This window comes from Malaclemys terrapin, chromosome 11, assembly GCF_027887155.1.
Source record: "Malaclemys terrapin pileata isolate rMalTer1 chromosome 11, rMalTer1.hap1, whole genome shotgun sequence".
NCBI lineage: Eukaryota > Metazoa > Chordata > Testudines > Emydidae > Malaclemys > Malaclemys terrapin.
The window spans coordinates 70928904-70949056 of NC_071515.1; the positions used below are offsets into that span (position 1 = coordinate 70928904).

Below are 20153 nucleotides of genomic sequence, written 5' to 3' on the forward strand. Positions count from 1 at the left end.
CTGCAGCAGCTCCAGCGGGCCTGGTCCGGGCCAAGGGAGGGGCTCCTCTCCCCCGGCCATGGCAAGTCCGGAGCAGGTCCGCGCTGGGAAGGAGCGCCTCTCCCCTGGCTGCGGCGGGCTGGCGGGGCGGGGGGGAGGGGGAGGGCGCCTCTCCCTGCCACAGCAGGTCCATGCTGGGGGAAAGTCATCTCTCCCTGCCACAGCAGGTCCATGCTGGGGGAAAGGCATCTCTCCCCGCCACAGCTCTGAGCCCCTGCACGAGGCTTAATAGGCAACTGTGCAGCTTAGAGGGAACCTAGGTTGTGGGTGAGTATTGTTTAAAAAGAGCTGCCTCTCCCAGAACAAGGTTGAACTAAAAACCACAGAGCCGTAGTACTGTCTCAGTGCTTTTACTGAACCACCATTTACTGGTAGTAGTTTGTATTTTGAAAGGAGTACTTGTTAGTTGTATCACACCTCAGGAATAGGTGTATCGTTCTAAAGCATTTTTTTGTGCCACATATAAGTACAACCCCCACGGGCCAAATGCTACCCTTGGTTAGATGTCCAGTTGGCAGAAAGCAATAAAGCTACCAAATGGACATTTGCGTACCTAATACTGGAGGTCTTTTCTGAACATGTAAGCAACTTTCGGCACACGGCCCATCAGGGTAATCTGCTGGCGGGCTGCGAGACGTTTTGTTTACATTGACTATCTGCAGGCACGGCCCCCCGCAGCTTCCAGAGGCCACGGTTCGCCGTTCCCAGCCAATGGGAGCTGCAGGAAGTGGCGCGGGCTGCAGGAACGTGCTGGTCGCCGGTTCTCGCAGCTCCCATTGGCCGGGAACGGCAAACTACGGCCTTTGGGAGCTGCAGGGGACCGTGCCTCCGGACGGTCAATGTAAACAAAATGTCTCCCGGCCTGCCAGTGGATTACCGACGGGCCATGTGCTGAAGGTTGCCAACCCCTGACGTAGGCCATAGTAAATGCAAAGGGGAAGGAGCCAATGGCAAATTTCCAATGACCTTGGGAGCAGGACTTGTCTGCAGCACCTCTGTGTCCTCAAAACTGCTGCATTAGAGTCAAGTTGTGCCTATGAGGCAGTAATCCATGTTGGGATGAAGCAAAGCTACACTGCCCCGGTGGAGCTCTAATAAGGATGCATCTCAGAGAAGCATGATGCATCTTGGAGCATTGTAGAACACAAGGGGGAGGTGCCTGTCACACCACCCATAGAAGTTTGCACTCCCTTCTGCAATGGCTTCAACTCCTTTCTGCCCCTGGGGGCATTCTGAGAGCGCGTTCTCTGTACACAGGAGAGCTCAAGGACTGCTGTTGTGCCTGGCCCATGCACTAGGGGTAGAAGGGATGGGAAGGCTTCTTGCATCCTTCCCCTCCTTCCCATGCCGTGCGCACCTGTCCAAGGTCCAGGCACAGTCTGGCCCTAAATTTGGACCCAGTCTTTGAGTAGCTTCCTGCTTACCTCCTGAAATTCCCATTGATGTCAGGGATGTTCCAGGTACTGAATGATGGCAGGAGCAGGTCCAATTTATGTAGGAAATACACCTAGGATGGAAAAAGGTATGTGGTGAGAGAAGTCCACAGAGCAGCACGTTCCAAGTGTAACTTAACAGACATTGAGAGGCAATGTTTATCGATTTGGTCATGTGGCCCTGACTCAGGCAAAACACCCATTAATTTCAGCTGGTGCTTTGCCGGAGTTAGGACTGCAGGATCAGGCATTGAAAATCCACCTCAAATTATTTTTTAAAAGGTTCTCATCCTGAGAACGTTGCTCGAGTCCCCTCATTTTCAAGTCTCGCTGAAGTTGAGGTTCACTTGCAAAGTTGTGCTAGTGACTGCGTGTAGATTTCCTAACCACTAAATTAATAATCCGGGGGTATGCATGATTTCATGACTGGGTGTGTATTTTGTCATGAGTATCATTTCATTCCATTCAACATGCTGACTATTCTGTTTTGGGGTCTATTTTTTGCAGTAATGTTTTCATTTCAGAAAATAGGTTGATGAAAATTAAAGGTACCAGGACAGACGACAAAACGTGTCCCCCATTGGGTACAGGTTAAGGAGACTCCCTGGCACAGTTGATTGAAAGTCAGAGGAGGATGAGTCTGGAGTTAGGATTTTCGGAGAGGAAAGTACCAAGGGAAAATAATCCCCCCCCCCCCTTCCATACCCTGGGGCTCTTAGTTTCAAGTAATTAACTGCAGGCCATGCTTGTGTTGAAGTGAATGGGAATTTTTTCAGGAGCCAGCATTGTCTTTGGTTAGCACATGGAACTGAAAGCAGGAGACCTTTGTTCATTGGCTCTGCCGGAGACTTGCTGTGATATCCTGAGAAAGCCCCTTCAGCTCTCTGGGCCACAGTTTCTTCCTCTGTCAAATTGAGATGCTGCTGTTTCCCCACCTTTGAAGAGCACTTTGAGATCTACAGATGAAAAGTGCTTTTTTTAATGCAGGGCCTTATTGTTAAGTTCTCAGACATGAATGGAGAGGTAAGTAAAATTAGAATTATAGTTTTCACACTGAAACAATGGAGTATTTTCATTCTGTTTAGCTATGGAAGGGTTTCTGTGTACCCATGTTCCTTCTCTACCAATGGATTCCACTTCATAAGAAACTGAATACACTTAATTATTGCAACTTTTAAAATACTCAACTTCCTAAAAATGATGTCCTCTGTTTTGAATCAGCTGAAGCAATGGAAAGCGCAGTTACCATCAAAGTAATGGAATACATGAGTTTGTTTTTTAAACTCCTTTAAAGATGTTCTTCATTTTTAGGAAGTCTAAGGAGATTCCAGAAAGCTTCTAAAAAACCAAATGTCTGCGATTGCAGAGTCTGTGTGCAATTTCGTCAATCAAAGCACATGTCATCTGGCTTGTGAGCCTAAACTACTGCCCTTTAGCCGGATAAATACTTTGGAGGTTAGTCCTGTGTACAGGCTGGAGAACATGCTGCTGGCGAGCATTTTTTAGAGGTCCTTCATTGCTTCAGCTTCTTTGTGCTGAATCGGTAATTATAAGACCACTTCACGCTTCCCTAAAGCGAGCAAGGGAAGAGAAAGACGAACTGGAACGTTTTGTACTGGTTGTACAGTCCTAGGCCATATCAATGCGAGACATGTGACTGTGTAATTTGCCGTGCAGTTCTGCTGCTGATCGTTAGCAATTATTTACACTGTACACATTCCCATTAAAAGCCATTTCTGCCCAGCATTCTCCATTTCCACATGGAATTCATGAAGTTCACTTTTTCTTGGAAATGATTCTTCTAGACTTCTTGGGCACCTGGGGTGAAACCCTGGCCCCATTGAAGCGAATGGCAAAATTCCCGTTGGCTTCAATGGGGCCAGGATTTCACTCGTTGACTGTGAGGGAGCTGCAGATGGGGGGATTCCCCTCTGTCTGTGTCATTGGTAGGCTTTGAAGGAGCCCGGGCTGGTCGTCCGTGCTCTTAAGGCTGGTAGCTGCAATACAGGGCGTCAGGAGTTAAGGTTAATATGTGAAGGACAAAGCAGGGGTTCTCTAGTTGATGTATCAGCTTTGTGGATCCCTTGGGTGGAGAGAGCATTAGTCCCTTTCAGACTAATATAAGAAGCTACAGTCTTGGAGTCTTACAATTACTCTGCTCTGAAAGAAGTCTCTGTTTTGTTTTTGGTTTCTTTTGTTTCTAGCAGCAACTTGGTGGTGTTCAATGGAAACACCCTGCAGGGCAGGAAGGAACTGTAAGGCTTTATTACTGTAACTACGAGCAGCTTTTTAAGCCTGAAAATAAATAGTGTCCATCTAAAAATACATTGTAAGCATAACTGCTAAAGGGTTAGTTTCAACAGTGCTTCCTTGCTGTGTGTTAGAAATGTGTCTGTCTCTCACGGTAATTTTCTGTTTAAATGAAAAATCTGTGACATTTACTGCAAGGAGCCTTTCTAGAATGCAGACTGTTCCAACTCTCCGCACAGATAAACTGATGGATGCTTTTACCTTTTTGTCTTCTTTCTAGGCAGCACAAATAGTCCTGATTTCGCTGTTTGAACTGAACACTCCCGAGTTTACCATGTTACTTGGTGCCTTGCCAAAAACATTCCAAGACGGTGCTACCAAGCTCCTCCACAACCACCTCAAGAACTCCAGTAACACTAGCGTGGTGAGATGCTTATGCAGCTAATGTCCATAGAAACGAGGAGAGTTGCAGAAGACAACAATTCACCGATGAACCACTGTTTCAGATGTTCAGTAGCATGCCTGTAGTCCTGCGAGCAGCATTATGCCACAGTTGACTTAATGAAGTTCACTTTCTCTTGGAAATGAAATGTCTGTTTGACATTTTGTTGAAGTGACCATTAAAACAACCCTGCCAGCTCTATTTAGGTTTGATCTGTGTGCTGCCAGCACAGAGACTAAGTGACTTAGGAGCATATGAAAGTCAACAGGACTTGTGCTCCTAAGTTACTGAGCTGCTTTTGAAAATCCCACTGGAAGTATTTATCTTGAGCTTTTAGTTAGGATCAAGGGCCTGATTCTGCAAACTCTCTGTGCTCAGCACTGCCATTGAAATCTGTTTAATATCTTATGTTCTCCATCAGGGAACTAGAACTTTGATCCAGTAGGTCTTTTCCATCTCTAACCAGTGCTCCTCTACTTTGATTCTACATGAAGCCTTTAAATATTTTTATTCTATTGAAGGAAAAAGCAGGGAATTTTTTGGTAAATCTCTAAATTCTTTTTTTCTCAGTTCAGCATTTACCAGAATAGTTTTTGCTGCAATTCCTCTTGACTGTAACAACTTATTTGTACAGAAATCCTGTGTAATTCAGATAGCGTCAAGTCCTGCAGTCTTTGCACATCCCTTACATTCAGTGGGAGTCTTGCCTGAGCAAGAATTGCAGGATCAGACCCACAGGAAGAAGGCGCTGAACACACCTGTGCTCTTGACGGCATTCTCTAGTGCCTTGCACCTTGTGTGTATAATGCTACTCAATCAGAATGGAAACTTTTTTACCCATGTTGCAATGGTATAAATGACCCTGCAAGGCAGTAGAAAATGAGGCTCTAAATTATTATCTTACACGTGTTTCTCTTGCTACAAAACAAAATCCAAAAACATTCCAGGCTATAAAAATAATAAATGTATTAACATAATTTTTAAAAGACAGAATAATGATCTCCATACCCTGTAATACAAAGAATTGTGTTTCAGAAGTTGAATAACTTGATAAACTACTTCTCTGGCAAGACAGCTTTAGGAACAGCAGGACAGAGAATCAAATATGTTTTTAAATATGAGTTCAGTGATAACTTGGTTGAATGTGCAGTTCGTTCTCTTTGCATGGGCCAAATTTTTTAAAGCTTGCCCAAAACGTGTTTACACCTCTTGCATCTGTGGATTCTGAAACATAGGTCCAACAGGAACATGTGTGTCACAGTGCACAGAGCTATGAAAGGGTGGCCTTCCCAGGCTAGAAAATATTGGAACTTGCTAATGAGAGTGGGCCAAACCCTGCTTTTGTTTAGACCTTCACTTAATCTCGTTGAAATGGATTACTGTCGATAACACAGAAAGTGATAGCACAAACTAAAATCAGAACGGGGCTAATCCGGTCCTGATTTTCATCCATCAAGCTTGCCCATGTAAATGAAAGCAGAATTTGGGCCCATTTTATTTTTGTCTCCATCTGTTGTGTATACTAACATTTCCCTAATCCTCTTCTTCCTGCTTCTGTATTAGGGTTCTCCTAGCAATACTATTGGTCGGACTCCTTCACGGCACTCTAGCAGCAGGACCAGCCCCTTAACTTCCCCTACCAACTGTTCCCATGGCGGACTGTCTCCAAGGTAATGCAGCCGTTTAATTAAAGTACTTACAGCATCTTCAAGTGTTTCAATATTAAATGTGCGTCTCTAAAATGTGACTCTTCAAATAAGATGATTAAAACCAAGAGTATTATATGGTAGATTTGTTCAATTCAGCAGTGTTTGACAGATGCATACACAAAGCATCATAATGCATGGTGAGTATTTGACTTTTATATACGTGATAGTGGAACTGGAACATAAGTCTTATATGTACTTAAAATGTTGCATTTTCCTTCGCAACCAACCCCTCCACAGAATCACACATCTGTGTTCAAAGTTCAAGTCTAATACCTAGAGATCGATTCAAACCACACTATTTGAATCTGGGTCCTGGTTTGGTTTTCAAACACCCTCAAAGAGTTGGTGTGTTTAGGTTCAGGGTTTTGGTTTGAGCCCATCTCTACTAGGACAGCAGTGGCTGCTTGAACAGTATGCCTGGCTATATGGTATGTTACCTAGAAGGATGTGATTCCATTAAGAAAGACTGAATTCTGGAAGTCCAGTATTGTACTGATGGGGTCAGGCAGTTGGGAAGGAGGTAGGATGGGGCAGGGGTTTGAAGGAGAGTGCTCAGCCATGGAAGAGCATGAATGTTGCTGCTAGGCTCTGTGTATAGAAACTTTAAAAGTGCAAGGGGGGAACAGTGTTAATTCGTAATGTACTAAAGTCAAAGCCATTGTAACCTACTGCTGTGCTATTAAGTGTTTCCATGGAGATATAACCACAACTGGCCTGATGCTACAGCATGCTCCAGGGTGTTTGCTACCAGATCCCCAGAAGGATAGTAGATCCTTCTGGGATCTAGTAGCAAACACCCTGGAGCAGAGGAGATATAGATTCAAACACAATGGTGTGTTGTAATTCTCCATTTTTTTTTTTTTTGCTTTACACATCCTGATGCGAGGCTGGTGTAGCAAAGTGACGACTCACCGGTGCGGCGCCTCCTGCTGGTCATCTTGGGAATTAGCTCTCCAGTATATGGAGCGCCTCCTCCTGGCCGGTGTCTCGCCTGCCACTGGCCCCCATGTCCCTCCTGGACCCCAGTGCCCCTCTTTCCTCAGGGTTCTGCCCCGGCAGTAACCCACCATCTGGGTCTCCCCTCCCAGGGGAACCCCAACCCTCTATTCCCACCTTGCCTCAGTGGCTACTGCCAGTCATCATCTAGCCCCCGCTCCCTGGGACAGACTACAGTCTGTAAACCACTCATCATTGGCAAGGGGGGTTGGACCTGCTGCCTTTGCCTAACCCCAGGCTGCACCTCTGCAGCCCCAGTACCTCTGTAGGCCTTGAACAGGGCTTGCAGCCTGGGGAGTTGCCAAGCTGGAGCTCCCCAGCTCCTCTTGCCTTTCTCCAGCACTTCTCTACCTCTAGTACCCTACCCAGGCAGCTAAGTCCTTCTCTCTCCACCGCTAGAGAGAGACTCCCTCACGGCCCTCTTATCAGGGCCAGCTGGGCCCTAATTGAGCTGGCCCCAGCTGTGGCTGCTTCCCCAATCAGCCTAGCTTGGCTGCTTTTAACCCCGATTATCGGAGTGGGGCAGTTTCCCCACTACACTGGGCACATTTTTGGTTCCCATAAGTGTTGTCACAAGACGTCCTTCTGTTGCTGAGTCCCCTTATAACAGGAGTCATGTGACTAGTTAATCTTACAGGTACCAGGGTAGTTTTGCCATCCAGATCCAAGCAACATCTCGAGAAGATGTGTATTCTGAAGGCCAAAAGTTTCAGGGTATCTAAACATATTTTCACATCCTTAAATCTGCTTCACTACAGAGCCAGCCTTAGAGCTCGCAAGACTAGATTGAGTCATCAAATATGGGGTTAAGGATGGGAAGGGTTTTTTCAACAGGGAATTTTCACTAATAAAAGTACTAGGATTTCACTTCAGACAGACGATCCCTATAGCAGCGCTTCCTCTTCTCCTTGCTGGGATGTTAAGATTTTGAATCGCTGGCATGGGAAATTATAGTCAAAGATCTCTGTGTCTATGTGGTTCAAAATGCAAAGTCATTGGTAGTACTCGCATGCAGCAGCTAGTTTTAAACCCGTGACATTTTACTATGTCTGTTTTGTTTTTGGTCTTTATAAAACAGCCAATATTCGCCACTTCATTTATCGCCATTTAGTTTGTCTTTTTGTTTGCATCCGTTGGTACTTGCCTTGTTACCTCTTCTAATTTCAGACCCTCTTAGATGATTTTATAGAAATGGTGCTTAACTATTTCCAGTGCCTCAAAATGTCCATTTCCCTGGGTTTCAAGTTCAGTGTCTGTAGACTTTTTTTTTTCATCTACCATGTTCTCTAGGTACAGCTAGAGAGGGCATATGATCTTGGAAGACACACTTTTGTATCAGGAAGCAGTTCCTGTCACTATGTAGAATTCTGGAGGCCTTTTCCTTTGGAACAGTAATTCCTTCAAATTTTCATATAGGTCTTGGAAACATGGAGAGTAAGAACTTTGATTCATTTAAAAATATTGTGCTTAATTTCCTCATTTTGTTTAGCTATCCAAGCAGGGCCGGCTCCAGGCACCAGCTTGCCAAGCAGGTGCTTGGGGCGGCTGCTCCGGAGAGGGGCGGCACATCCAGCTATTTGGCGGCAATTCGACGGACGGTCCCTCACTCCCGCTCGGAGCAAAGGACCTGCCGCCGAATTGCCGCCGCAGATGGCAATCACGGCTTTTTTTTTTTTTTTTTTTTTTTTTTGCCCCTCTTGGGGCAGCAAAAACCCTGGAGCCAGCCCTGTATCCAAGAGCAACGTTTAAATGAGAAGTGGAAGAAGAAACTGCCTTAGAAGCCATTTTAAAATCTGTAGAACAAGAGTGATTTAAGTTTTAGAAAAAGCGCTAACAGATTATGGAAAGTGATTACAACTCATTATACCAGCATGAATGGCACTGGTATAGTTACCATTGTGTCAGTTTTCAGAGTGGTAGCCATGTTAGTCTGTATCAGCAAAAACAAAGAGGACTCCTCGTTGTTTTTTCATTGTGTCAATGTCTCTGATACAACCTCTAAATTTTAGAAGATTAAAACTGTCCTTTGATTTGAAATTCGGCAAATTTTTTCAATAAAAAAGGTTGAGCCATTTGGGTAGAAATATCCAAAGAGAAGGATTTCCACTATTCCCACACATCCCTGTAGTTTAAAAATATGTTTGTCTCTAAAGGGTCAGGGTTATATTTTCAAAGGATTGCACCTCAGTTACGTATGCAGTTTGCCATTGCTTCACCTGCTGCTCCATTCACCTGCTTGTGTGTGCATCACTGCATATTTTGCATTAGCAGCTTAAGTGCAACTACTTGAAATATTAGCCCCAATTCCTACCAGCCCCTTTGATTTTGAAAATTACATTTGGATTTGACTTGAAAATGTAGATTTCTAGGCATATGTACATCCAAGGGGCTAGCAATCCCATTTGCACAGGCCGATTGGATAACTGTGGTTCCTGTGGAGGCACTTAGGTTTTAGTGAGCACAGCTGCTATGCCACATCTGGAGATCTTGCCCCTAATGTTTATGTTCTGTGGTCCGGGTCCTCAGTTGACTCTGCTTGGCTCCACTGACACCAATGGCCCTATATCGTTAAACGGCGGGCAAGCCCTTGTTCTTGCATGAAATTCCTGGCTTTTGCCATTTCCCATATTGTTGCCTTCACATTACATTCCGTGATTCTCTTCATGTTCAGGCCATTTGGCTTGAGCTATTAAATTATGAGTGAACTAAATTTTGCTGATACCAACAGCTAACATTTTGAACCAGGCGAAACTCGGTGTGCAAATACCCTCCTCTGTTTGGAAGACACTTTGCTTACAGTGCCTTGAACAAAATGCTTTCTGGCTTCTGCTCTTGCTTTCATTAAATCCAGCCAGTTCTGCTTCGGATTTACTAGGGAATATCTATTGCATTAGTGTATTTGTATTTTTGGGGATTTTTTTTTTCTTGCTTTCTATGGTTTTTAGTTTAAAAAATATTTTTGAGTAATTTAAGAAACAATCAAAATGTGGAAACTAGAGAGAAAGCACATGTGTGAACATGAAGAAAGAAGAACTCCTGAGCAAATCAAATGTGACCCTGAAATGAATGGTTTGCCATTGTATTGAATGAGGAATGGCTTTTGAGATTTAATAAATAACGTACTATAATAAAAAGGAGTATTGGGCTCAAATTACCTAATATAAAGAGTACCACTCCAATTTGGAAATGATCTGTTATCAGTCAAGATGTTGCATGCTGATTTTAAATTTGCCTGTGGAGTTCCTTGATTATGGTGAGGGAATAAGATTAAATGAATGGGTCAAATTCTGTCCCAGCTTGAAACCCGAAAGCCCATAAAGTTAAGCAGGGTGCATGAGTATAAATGATGGAAGAATTTAGCCCACCATTTGTATAGCATGTGCTCATGTTGATTTATTTACGGTGCTAAGTGTTGATTAAATGCAGTATCACATTTAGATTACTTACAGTATTAAAATACCAAATTCCACCCTAGAAAAATAATCTGCATAGGAAATAATTAAAAAAAAAATATCAAAATAAAAGGGAATTGTATTTAGTCACAGTGGATTTAAATGTCTGCCCTACTGTAAAATTGTGAGAATTGGGAAATACAAGAAATTTAGGGCTTGTCTACGTATACAGCGCTGCAGCTTGCGCCCCAGTAGTGCTTAGTGAAGATGCTACCTGCGCCGACGGGAGAACTTCTCCCGTCAGCGTGGGTATCCATCTCCCCAAGAGGCATGTCAATGAGAGAAGCCCTACCGTTGACCAGTTCTGTCTACACCAGGAGTTTGGTCAGTATAACTGCATCGCTCAGGTGTGTGGATTTTCTACTCCCCGAGCAACTTAGTTATATTGACTTAAGTCTGTAATATAGACCAAGCCTCAGTGTGTTTCCTTTGCAAAAAGAAGTTTTCACAACTTCAGCGTTAGGTGAGGGGAAGAATTGAAATAATCTTAACAGAGTAACCGAGGTTATACAGTAAGAGTGAGCTTGTATTATCCAGCAATGCATCTTACAGGTAGGTGAGATTCGAGATACGGAATTTTATGGTTGTAATTTTTTTCTGTAAAGTAACATTTTTGCAAACTACTACATTTCTGTAACACCTGTTGCTTGATTCTCGGCTAATGAGTGAATTTCCTGACACTGCTCTTCAAATGGGTTTTCGAATGGCACTGCTGTTTTGTGCACTAGAATGATTTCTGACTTGTATCTGTTTCCAGCCTTGTAGCATCTTTCACTTATTTATACATGAATGTGACCTATTTAGATACAATGAACTCAAACTTAATAGAAACAAAGTGGCATACTGAATACTCCCAACAGCTCAAGAACAGAAATCTGGAAACATGTAAAATGGGAATTAATTGATAGACAGGCGGACAATCCAGCCTGCTTGCCAGGAATAGGTATATAGCAGTTTTGGCGAAGGGGTGGTTTAAAGGGGATACTACTAAATCAGAGACCTGTCTGTCAGAGATGCAAGTTAGTGCTTCTAATAACTCATTCTGCCTTGACACAAGCAGTTTGTTCCTACTCTCAGGCATTTGACATGCTCATTGAATGTTGGCTCTAGTTTAATCAGTGTCCAGTTGAAAATGGATTGTTGTTTTTTAAATACATCTGTTACTCTTATCTTATCATTGTATGGTAGTTATGCAGACATATCACAAAAGAAACATGCAGACTGATTTGAATTAAAACCCAGTGTCTAAGCCAGGGATTGGCCCAGTAGAAAGGAGAGTGACAGAGGGTATGTCTACACAACAAAGAAAAATCCGTGGCTGGCCTGTGCCAGTCCACTCAGGCTCGTGGGCCCCAGGCTGTGGGGCTGTTTCATTGCTGTGTAGACTTCCAGGCTTGGGCTGGAGCTGGAGTTCTTGGACCCTCCCAATCTGCAGTGTCCTAGAGCCCAGGCTCCAGCCCAAGCCCGTAATGAACAGCCCCATAGCCCACGCCCGTGAACCTGAGTTGGCTGGCACAGGCCAGCCGCAGTTTTTTCGTTGATGTGTAGACATACCCTGTCTGACCTGCACCGGTTCTGGAACACTGGCTACAGGGCAGGCTTACCTACCCAGGAGGAAATTCAGGCCTGCTGTGATGAGTCAAAAGGTCCAAAGATAATCTCTGTATAAAGGGAGTGTCACATAAACTCATGAAATGAGCTTCCTGTTTCTCCCATGCCTAGCAGCTCACTGTTCTGGTCTTCCTATTTTGGGGACCACAGTCACCCTAGAGCTGGTTTACCCCCAAGAAAAGAGAATAGTAGATTCTAACCAGAAGGTTCCCTTCCTTCAGTAGGCTACTTTAAAGGTACCACCATAATTACTGCTGGATTGACCCTTCAAACTAGAAAGCTCTCTGATTTATCAGGAGCTTCCCCTATACAATTTTTCAGTTTCGCCTCAACTGTGACCTGGAGGGATCCCTGTATGGGTGAGAGGACAGTTGAGTCTCCATGACTGATTCAGTCCTATATATCTCTGCTGAGGTTGCCAAGAATGATGACAGTTGTGATTATTCTTTTTAGTATTTTCCTCTGGTATCTGGATTGTGACCACAGACTCGTGGTATATGCCACACCAAGAACCATCAAGAAATGCTTTTCATTTATTGCCAAGCTGGGTTCAGTTTGAACCTATGACCCAGAAGTTGTGTTCACTTTTGCTTGATTATAAAACAAGAGAGGTAGCTCAAGAACTGTCATAGGACCAAATCCTGAAGTTCTTAAACTAAACACCCACTGATGTCAATGGGAATTTTGCCTTTATATACTGCAGGATTTCACTATATGCAGCTGTGTGCACGCACACAGAACCAGATATTACAAGCCACACAGTACATCCGTGGGTTTCTGATTAGAATCAAACCCCTTTACCAGGCTTTCTTCTCCTTGCTCTTTTCCAGGGAAATTCCATTGTCTAAAAACATCAAAGGTTGAATCCAGGCACATTTACAGAGCATAGTTCACTTACAGTATTTTAGGAATTGTGTTTAAAAGCTACATCCATTATCTGATATATATTGAATAAAAGAGGCAGGCACCAGCCTGTGTAAATTATATTAATAATAATAATAATAATAACTGTAAACATCTAAACCAACACTAAAGGCCAAAGCAGTGACCTGAAGGAGACTGATGGAGTATTCTTGTCTCATTTTGTTTCTGTTAAACTTTTTCTTTCTTTCTTTCTTTCTTTCTTTCTCAGGAAGCATGAGAACACTAAACCACTCAGATTATAGTTTCTTTTTTTTCCTCCCTTTTTTCCTCTGTTTTCTCTCTTCCCCCGACCCCTTTGTCTGATCACTGCAGTCGTTTCTGGGGTTGGAGTGCAGATGGGCTGTCGAAGCACCCCCCTCCCCTTTCTCAGCCTAACTCCATCCCCACTGCTCCTTCCCACAAGACTTTCAGACGCTCTTACTCGCCCAGGTAACAAGCTACCTGTTAAACCAACTTGTCTGAGGTGTCACAATATTATTTACCTTTCACGTGATGGAATTTTCTCAAAATGGGACAGGATATTTCTGGAGATTTTCATCCAAAGGAGGATAAACCCCGGGCTCTTGGTGGTCTATGAAGCTCTGTGAGAATGGAACTAGCTGCTTTCTCGTCTGCTGGAAATCATAGAGTATTAACTTACAGAGACTTCAGGTGGCATTTCTGTCATTCATTCCTTACACAGGAAAGCGCAGCATTGAAAAAAGCCGGAGATTGAATCTTCTGGGAAGTCTTTCTCCTGTTGTGTTTCATACAGTTTGAATTCCAATGCAGAACTCAGTAATTCTCCAGTTTCAGCTGTTCTGATTATACCACATGATACGCAGTCTCATTGTGACATTCTGGGCTAGGTCTTCAAACGGAGGCACCTAAATTACCCATGCGAAATATGCATGGATGCACACAAATAGGCACTTGCAAATACAAGCTGGGATCTCCCAGGGCTGTTGTGAGGAGTTAATGGCTATAAAGCACCGTGAAGATGAAACATGCACACGATATTACAGTACTTGCCTGCCCACTAGGATCATAGAGTTTCCCATGTGGCCGTCTAACATCATGAAAAAAATAATTGATTATTGAATGTCATTATCACAGGAGGTTTTCAGCAACTATTTACCACTGCTTAGGATTAGCATTTGCCCCTGTTTTGACCCTTTCTGGCCTCTACCTGTAGGGTGGGCTGAACCAGAATTACAAATGTTGCTCTTCAGGCACATCTCTAATTTAGATTGCGGGGTTTATTTAGGAAGATGGGTTCAAATCCTGAAGTCTTTCCCCAGGCAAAACTCCCATTGACTGTGCTTACTCCTGACTTGAATGGAAATATTGCCTTAGAGAGGACTGTATTTTTTCCCATAAGCAAGAAGTTCCAAACTGGAAAATATTAAACAATGGTGTCAGAGCTGTATTAGGAGACTTTCATTGAGTGCACATTTTATGCAGTGTTGGCTAAGCTAAAGATAGTCAAAAAACTAAACATTTTCAAAAGTTGTGGGACAAGTTATTGAGCTTGCAGGTGGAATTCCAGGGCCTGTGTTGTGCAGGAAATCAGACTAGATGATAATAATGGTCCCTACTGGACTTAAAATCTGTGAATCTAGGACAGGGGTCGGCAACATTTGGCACGCGGCTCGCCAGGGTAAGCACCCTGGCGGGCCGGGCCAGTTTATTTACCTGCTGTCGCGGCAGGTTCGGCCGATTGCGGCCCCCACTGGCCGCGGTTCGCTGTCCCAGGCCAATGAGGGTGGCGGGAAGCCGCAGCTAGCACATCCCTCGCCCGCGCCGTTTCTCGCCACCCCCATTGGCCCGGGACGGCAAACCCTGGCGAGTGGGGGCCGCGATCGGCTGAACCTGCCGCGTCAGCAGGTAAATAAACTGGCCCGGCCTGCCAGGGTGCTTACCCTGGCAAGCCGCGTGCCAAACGTTGCCGACCCCAATCTAGGACATTCTCAGAGACAGGTATTTGAAGTTAATGAGCAAAATAGAATTGTTTTTTCTTTAGAATCTACTTAAATATATAGAAATCAGGATCAGTAAGATCAATATGATTCTGATTTAGGGTCTGATCCAGTAATATATACACCTCTACCCCTATATAACGCTGTCCTCAGAAGCCAAAAAATCTTACCGCATTATAGGTGAAACCGCGTTCTATCGAACTTGCTTTGATTCGCCGGAGTGCGCAGCTCACCCCGCCCCCCTTCGAGCACTGCTTTACCGCGTTATATCCAAATTTGTGTTATATCAGGTCGCGTTATATCGGGGTAGCAGTGTATATTAAATATATAGCGATCAGGATCAGTATGATTCTGTTTTAGGGTCTGATCCAGTAACATAGAAATCAGCCTATTGGTATAAGTGGGATTTGGATCTGGCCCTTCTTGTCTAGCCTCTAGTCCACCTTTGATTCCCAAGCACTAAGATATGCCTGTTGTGACCACAAGCTGATAACATTGAGGTATACACCAGCCATAAGCTTGAAAGTGAAAGGAGGAACTGCAAGCAGGTGGAATTACGGGGTGCTGCTTAAGGATGCTAAACTGTCGATTACTTAGCTAATTGTGTCACCAATTAAAAAACACGGTTTTAAGAAAATAAAATACTTTTCAGACACCAGACAAGGAAGCAAGATTGGTAAATTGCCAAATTGTGTTTGATACCGTGGCAGACGGAAAATAATGTTGTGACATCCCTAAAAGCTGCTTATCTCTACACATCTCTTCTTGTTCATCCTGTGACTCTTCCAGTTTTCTGCATGGGTCATTATTTTTTCTGTTGTGGTTGACAGTCTATTTTTTGGAAGGTAGGTGTAGATCCATCTGACATTTATTTGTGTTTCCATCATATTATCTGTATAGTAAACAAACACGTACTGGCAAATGGATAGATGTGTTTGTTCACATATAGAGTATTCTTTCATTTAAAATGCAAAACTGTGCTCTCCCATTATGGGATCTCTTTCACAGATTCACTGTTGAGATATGAAAATAGGCAGATGGCATGTGAATTTAGAAGCCGCTGAAGTCTTTAAATTTCATAAAATTTTTAATTTGTGCCATAAGGAACACTCCCAATCACTGTCCCTCACACAGAAATGTTCCTCTTTGTTCGGATCTTGCTTTATTGCTTTGGCATCACAAATCCTTTATTTTGATCAATTCTTTGGGAGTTGGTTCGCTGCTGTATCAGTTTTTATTGTTTTAGGTATAAATTCTATCTTCATGTACATGTTGTGTGTATGGATATGTAAGGGCAAAATTTGGCCTTTAGTATTTGTCAGACGACTATTGTCCTTTAAGAGAAGGGGTAATAATTGTAGCAGAAGCCTGGGGAATCAGTATTCCTGGAGTTCTGTTCTTGATTCGGCTTGTTTTTTATTGTGTGACCTTGGGCAAATCATTTAACCAGTCCGTGTCTTTGTTTGCTGTTTGTAAAATAGGTATAATAACTCTGACTTGCACTTACCTCATGGAGTGATTTGCTACTCATTTAACCGTTTGCAAAACTCTTGCTATCCTTGATTGAAAGATGATTGAGTGAGCTCAACATAATGTGTTAAAGTTGATATCAACTCAGACTTGTCTGACTCCTTTCTGATGTCCATCAGGAACCCAAAAAGGCCTCCAGTTTCCATTTGTACAGGGTCCAGCCATACCTTGCATTTTAGAGCAATTTTAAACATTATCCATCCTTTGCTAGCCTGAAAGGTCTGCAATTTTATAATTCCTCAAGGTTCATAAGCAGCTTTTGTTCCCAGCTCCCAGCCTGTTAAAGGGTTTCATTTTTCCTTCCAGCCAGACCTTGCCTCAGAGACGTTGTTTGTTTAGAGTTCGGGAGTTGTCCTTTGGTTTCTTTGCCAAAACATACGACGTACATTCCGTACTAGTGCTCATGCCTGTGCTGTTGTTTCTGAGTGAGTGTATTGACAGAGAGCCAGGGATTATATCTATTTCTAATATTCTTTACTCCCAAAGGAGTCAAGAGACTTACATCTTTTCCTTCTTCTGAAGTTCTAGAATCTCTTCCAGAAGGAATGAGAGGTTATAGGTAATGTTCTACCTTATTCTGTAGAAAGATGGCCTATGTGTCCACAAGTCAAAAGAAGCTTCCCATTTCCTGATTCCTCCACCCTGCAAGGAATTTCTTTGTTTTGTGATAGGATGATGCAGATATTTCATTCTGGGCACCTTTCTCTAAGCCATCATGTTTTCTTCTAAATTGTCCACAAACTGAAACCCACCTGTGGAAACAGGGAGTCCACATCTGCCATTTATTGTCCAGAGAGTTGATGATGCGCATGTCCCTAAATCCTTTGGTCTATTTGTTCCTTGGTTTCTGAGACCTTAGGTTCCTCCAGAAAAAACTGGATAGTCTCCATGAAATACCTTTGTAGGTGCTGATTTAGACATTACTACAAACTCAGCTTCTCCTCCCCTGGGCGGAACAGAGTTCTGCCAATAACTCCTTATTCTTTTTAATTTTGGAGCAGGCAGGGGCTTATCTTTTTTTCCAGTTTTTTTCCTACACCTTTTATACCTTTTTCCCTTGTGTAAGAGTCATTTTTCTTGTGAGACTCCAGAGGATGCCATTTCAGATAGCTCTTAAGGGAAGTCCAGAGACTCAGATATGCCTTACCATGAGTGAAGACTTCCTAGCGGTCTTGTGGTGGAATCAAAAGTCTAGTTTGAGATAGAGAGTCAGTTTTCCCAGTGTCATCTTCAATACTAATGAATTTCCACTAACAGACAATCATGCAAGTGTTTTCATTTTTATTATTGTAAGAATTTAAATGAAATTAAGTCAGTCAAGTCCATGTAATCATTCCTCTCAAGTTAAGGCTAGGTTTCTGACTATGAAAACTAGGGCACTTACTGTGGAATTTAACTAACAGTGCACCTAATTCTCCTCTCGTTTACACTACTATAACTCCATTGACTTCAATGGAACTGGTCATTAATTATATCTGTGTGAAAATCTGCCTAGGTTCTGTCCACATTTTGTTACAAGCCGCTGTTAGAAATGGAACTCCAACTCATCCCGTTTTGAGCTGGCAATAATGTTATTCAAGGTCAAAAGTTGATTCTTACTTTGGTATGTGACATCTTACAATATGCCTTTAACCTTTAGCATGCTGGATTATGACACGGAGAACCTAAATTCCGATGAAATCTACAGCTCTCTTCGTGGAGTCACAGAGGCAATTGAAAAGTTTAGTTTCCGTAGTCAAGAGGATCTGAATGAACCAATCAAGCGTGATGGAAAGAAGGACTGTGACGTAAGTAGGCTATTAATAAGATTCTAAAACACATATAATTGCCTAGTCCTAAAATCATGGAGCCAAATTCTATAGACCCTTACTCACGTCAAACTCCATTTGAAATTCACTTCTCTTGACTTCAGCGGGAGTTTGGACTTAGTAAGAAATAAATGCTAATATTGGATTTCTCAACGTGGAACATGTATTCAGGCTTATGACAGAAAAAGTAAGATACAAATCTTCAAAATGCATTAATTGTTTTCCCCCAATTTGTATCTAATTCATATGAAGGTTTCATAGTAACTTACTGTTCAAATCACGGAATAGTACCTTGTACTGCATGTGGTTTCCTGGAGGTCAGTGGAACTATTTGTGATAAAAGGTGTTAGTCATCATGCTTCTTAAGGAGGGCAAAATTGGGGCCATTAATGGTTTTAAATGCTTCGGCAAGTTAAATTTCTGCTTCTTATAGGGAAAAAGATACATTTAGGTTAGCATAATGTCACGCAAGTATATTTTAAAGCCACATATTCTCTGGGCTTTTGGAAGACTTTTTTTAAAGTCATCATAACAAATTTTTGGCATTAACTTGTGCTCATGATGCTAAAATTGAAACCTGACCTTCCCTTGCCACTGAGACCTGAGGTTTCCTGACATTCCTGGTAGAATTTTCAGAGTTGGACTCTCATTAACCTCAATACAAGTCCACGTTTTTTCAAAGTTTCACTTGCTTCTTTTGCAACTTCGTTTTCAAGAATATATGTACCTAAGTCTGCTTAGTGATCTCTTTCTGGGTTTTTTGCCAAGTTGCAGGAGTTTGTGCAAACTTAGGAGTAGCTAGTGTCATTTTATTTGTTGACTGGTGCTCAAGTTTTCACCAATGAAATCTTTTGGGACAGTAATAGGTACATAATTCATGAAAAGAGACAATATCAACATTTTAATTAATCTTCAGCAAATTAGATTACACGCACAATTTATGATGATTGGTTTTATTTTAGTGGATGTTGGTATTAAATCTACAAGGCTGCATCTCTGGTGAGATTAAAAGAATAATCTAAAATTCCATTCCTGTTTTGTCTGATCCGTTCAGGTGTCTCGAGATGGTGGAATAGCCGCACCTGCCAGCGATGTACGTGGAAGCAGTGAGGTCATGGAAGGAGGAAGGATGGCTCTAGATAACAAAACCTCTCTACTTAATACTCAGCCTCCACGCGCCTTTTCAGGGCCCCGAGCCCGAGATTACAATCCCTACCCTTATTCGGACACAATCAACACCTACGACAAGACTGCCTTGAAAGAGGCTGTGTTTGATGATGATATGGATCAGCTACGGGATGGTTGGTATCACCTTGTATTATAAATTCTCAAGCAGTTAGTTTTGTTCTGTATTTTACATTTACACGTTTAAATTGTCATGGGACACAACTCTGCAAATCATTTCTTTATATAACTATACATCCTGTTTTACTCAGGTAAGGGTTCAAGTGACTGCACGAGTAACAGAACTTGCATGTAGGTTTATTAGGCAACATTGTCATTTGTTTCAATTCCGTTTCAGCTGTATTGTTTTATTCATAACCTCTCTCAGTGCTGGCTCTGCTGCCATTAAAGTGGATGCAAATTTTGCTGTTGACTTAATTGGGAGAAGAATTAAACCCCTAAATTGTTGTGTGGGAACTCTTTCTATTGTGTGTGTAGGAACTCCTAATATGGGGAGTGGGTTTTTTTTATGTGCATGTATATACTCATAAATAAAAAAGTTTGTTAGAAAATAATTTAGATTGAAAGCGGGTATCAATGGATTCTAATTAGCAACCAGAAATTGAATAATATTGTCTAGAAGTAATGCTTCATTTTCAAAAGTCTGGTAATGAGCAATTAAGAGATGCAGTCGTTTCATTCATGCCCTCTGTTCCTTCTTCACTTCCTGTCACCCGATCCAAGTTGCACATTGAAGTGCATGGGTAGCTGGCATAAGTTAGAACAGTCCTAAAAAGATCCTAGAATTTGTGTGTTCCTGACTAGAGTCTGTTTCTA

General features: G+C 42.6%; 1 protein-coding gene across 29 annotated transcripts in view; it reads left to right on the forward strand.

Annotated features, from left to right (window-relative positions):
• The window catches only part of CLASP1 (cytoplasmic linker associated protein 1), a 265300-nt gene that overhangs the window by 220656 nt on the left and 24491 nt on the right, over window positions 1-20153 (forward strand). For 28 of the 29 annotated variants that reach the window (XM_054043807.1, XM_054043805.1, XM_054043803.1 and 25 more), the window contains 4 exons: window positions 4003-4146; window positions 5728-5834; window positions 17984-18131; window positions 19207-19453. In XM_054043807.1, coding sequence (XP_053899782.1) covers window positions 4003-4146; window positions 5728-5834; window positions 17984-18131; window positions 19207-19453 — 646 coding nt within the window. Of the gene's footprint in view, window positions 1-4002; window positions 4147-5727; window positions 5835-13168; window positions 13349-17983; window positions 18132-19206; window positions 19454-20153 lie in introns of those variants that run through there. The other variant, XM_054043824.1, reaches the window with a different exon arrangement.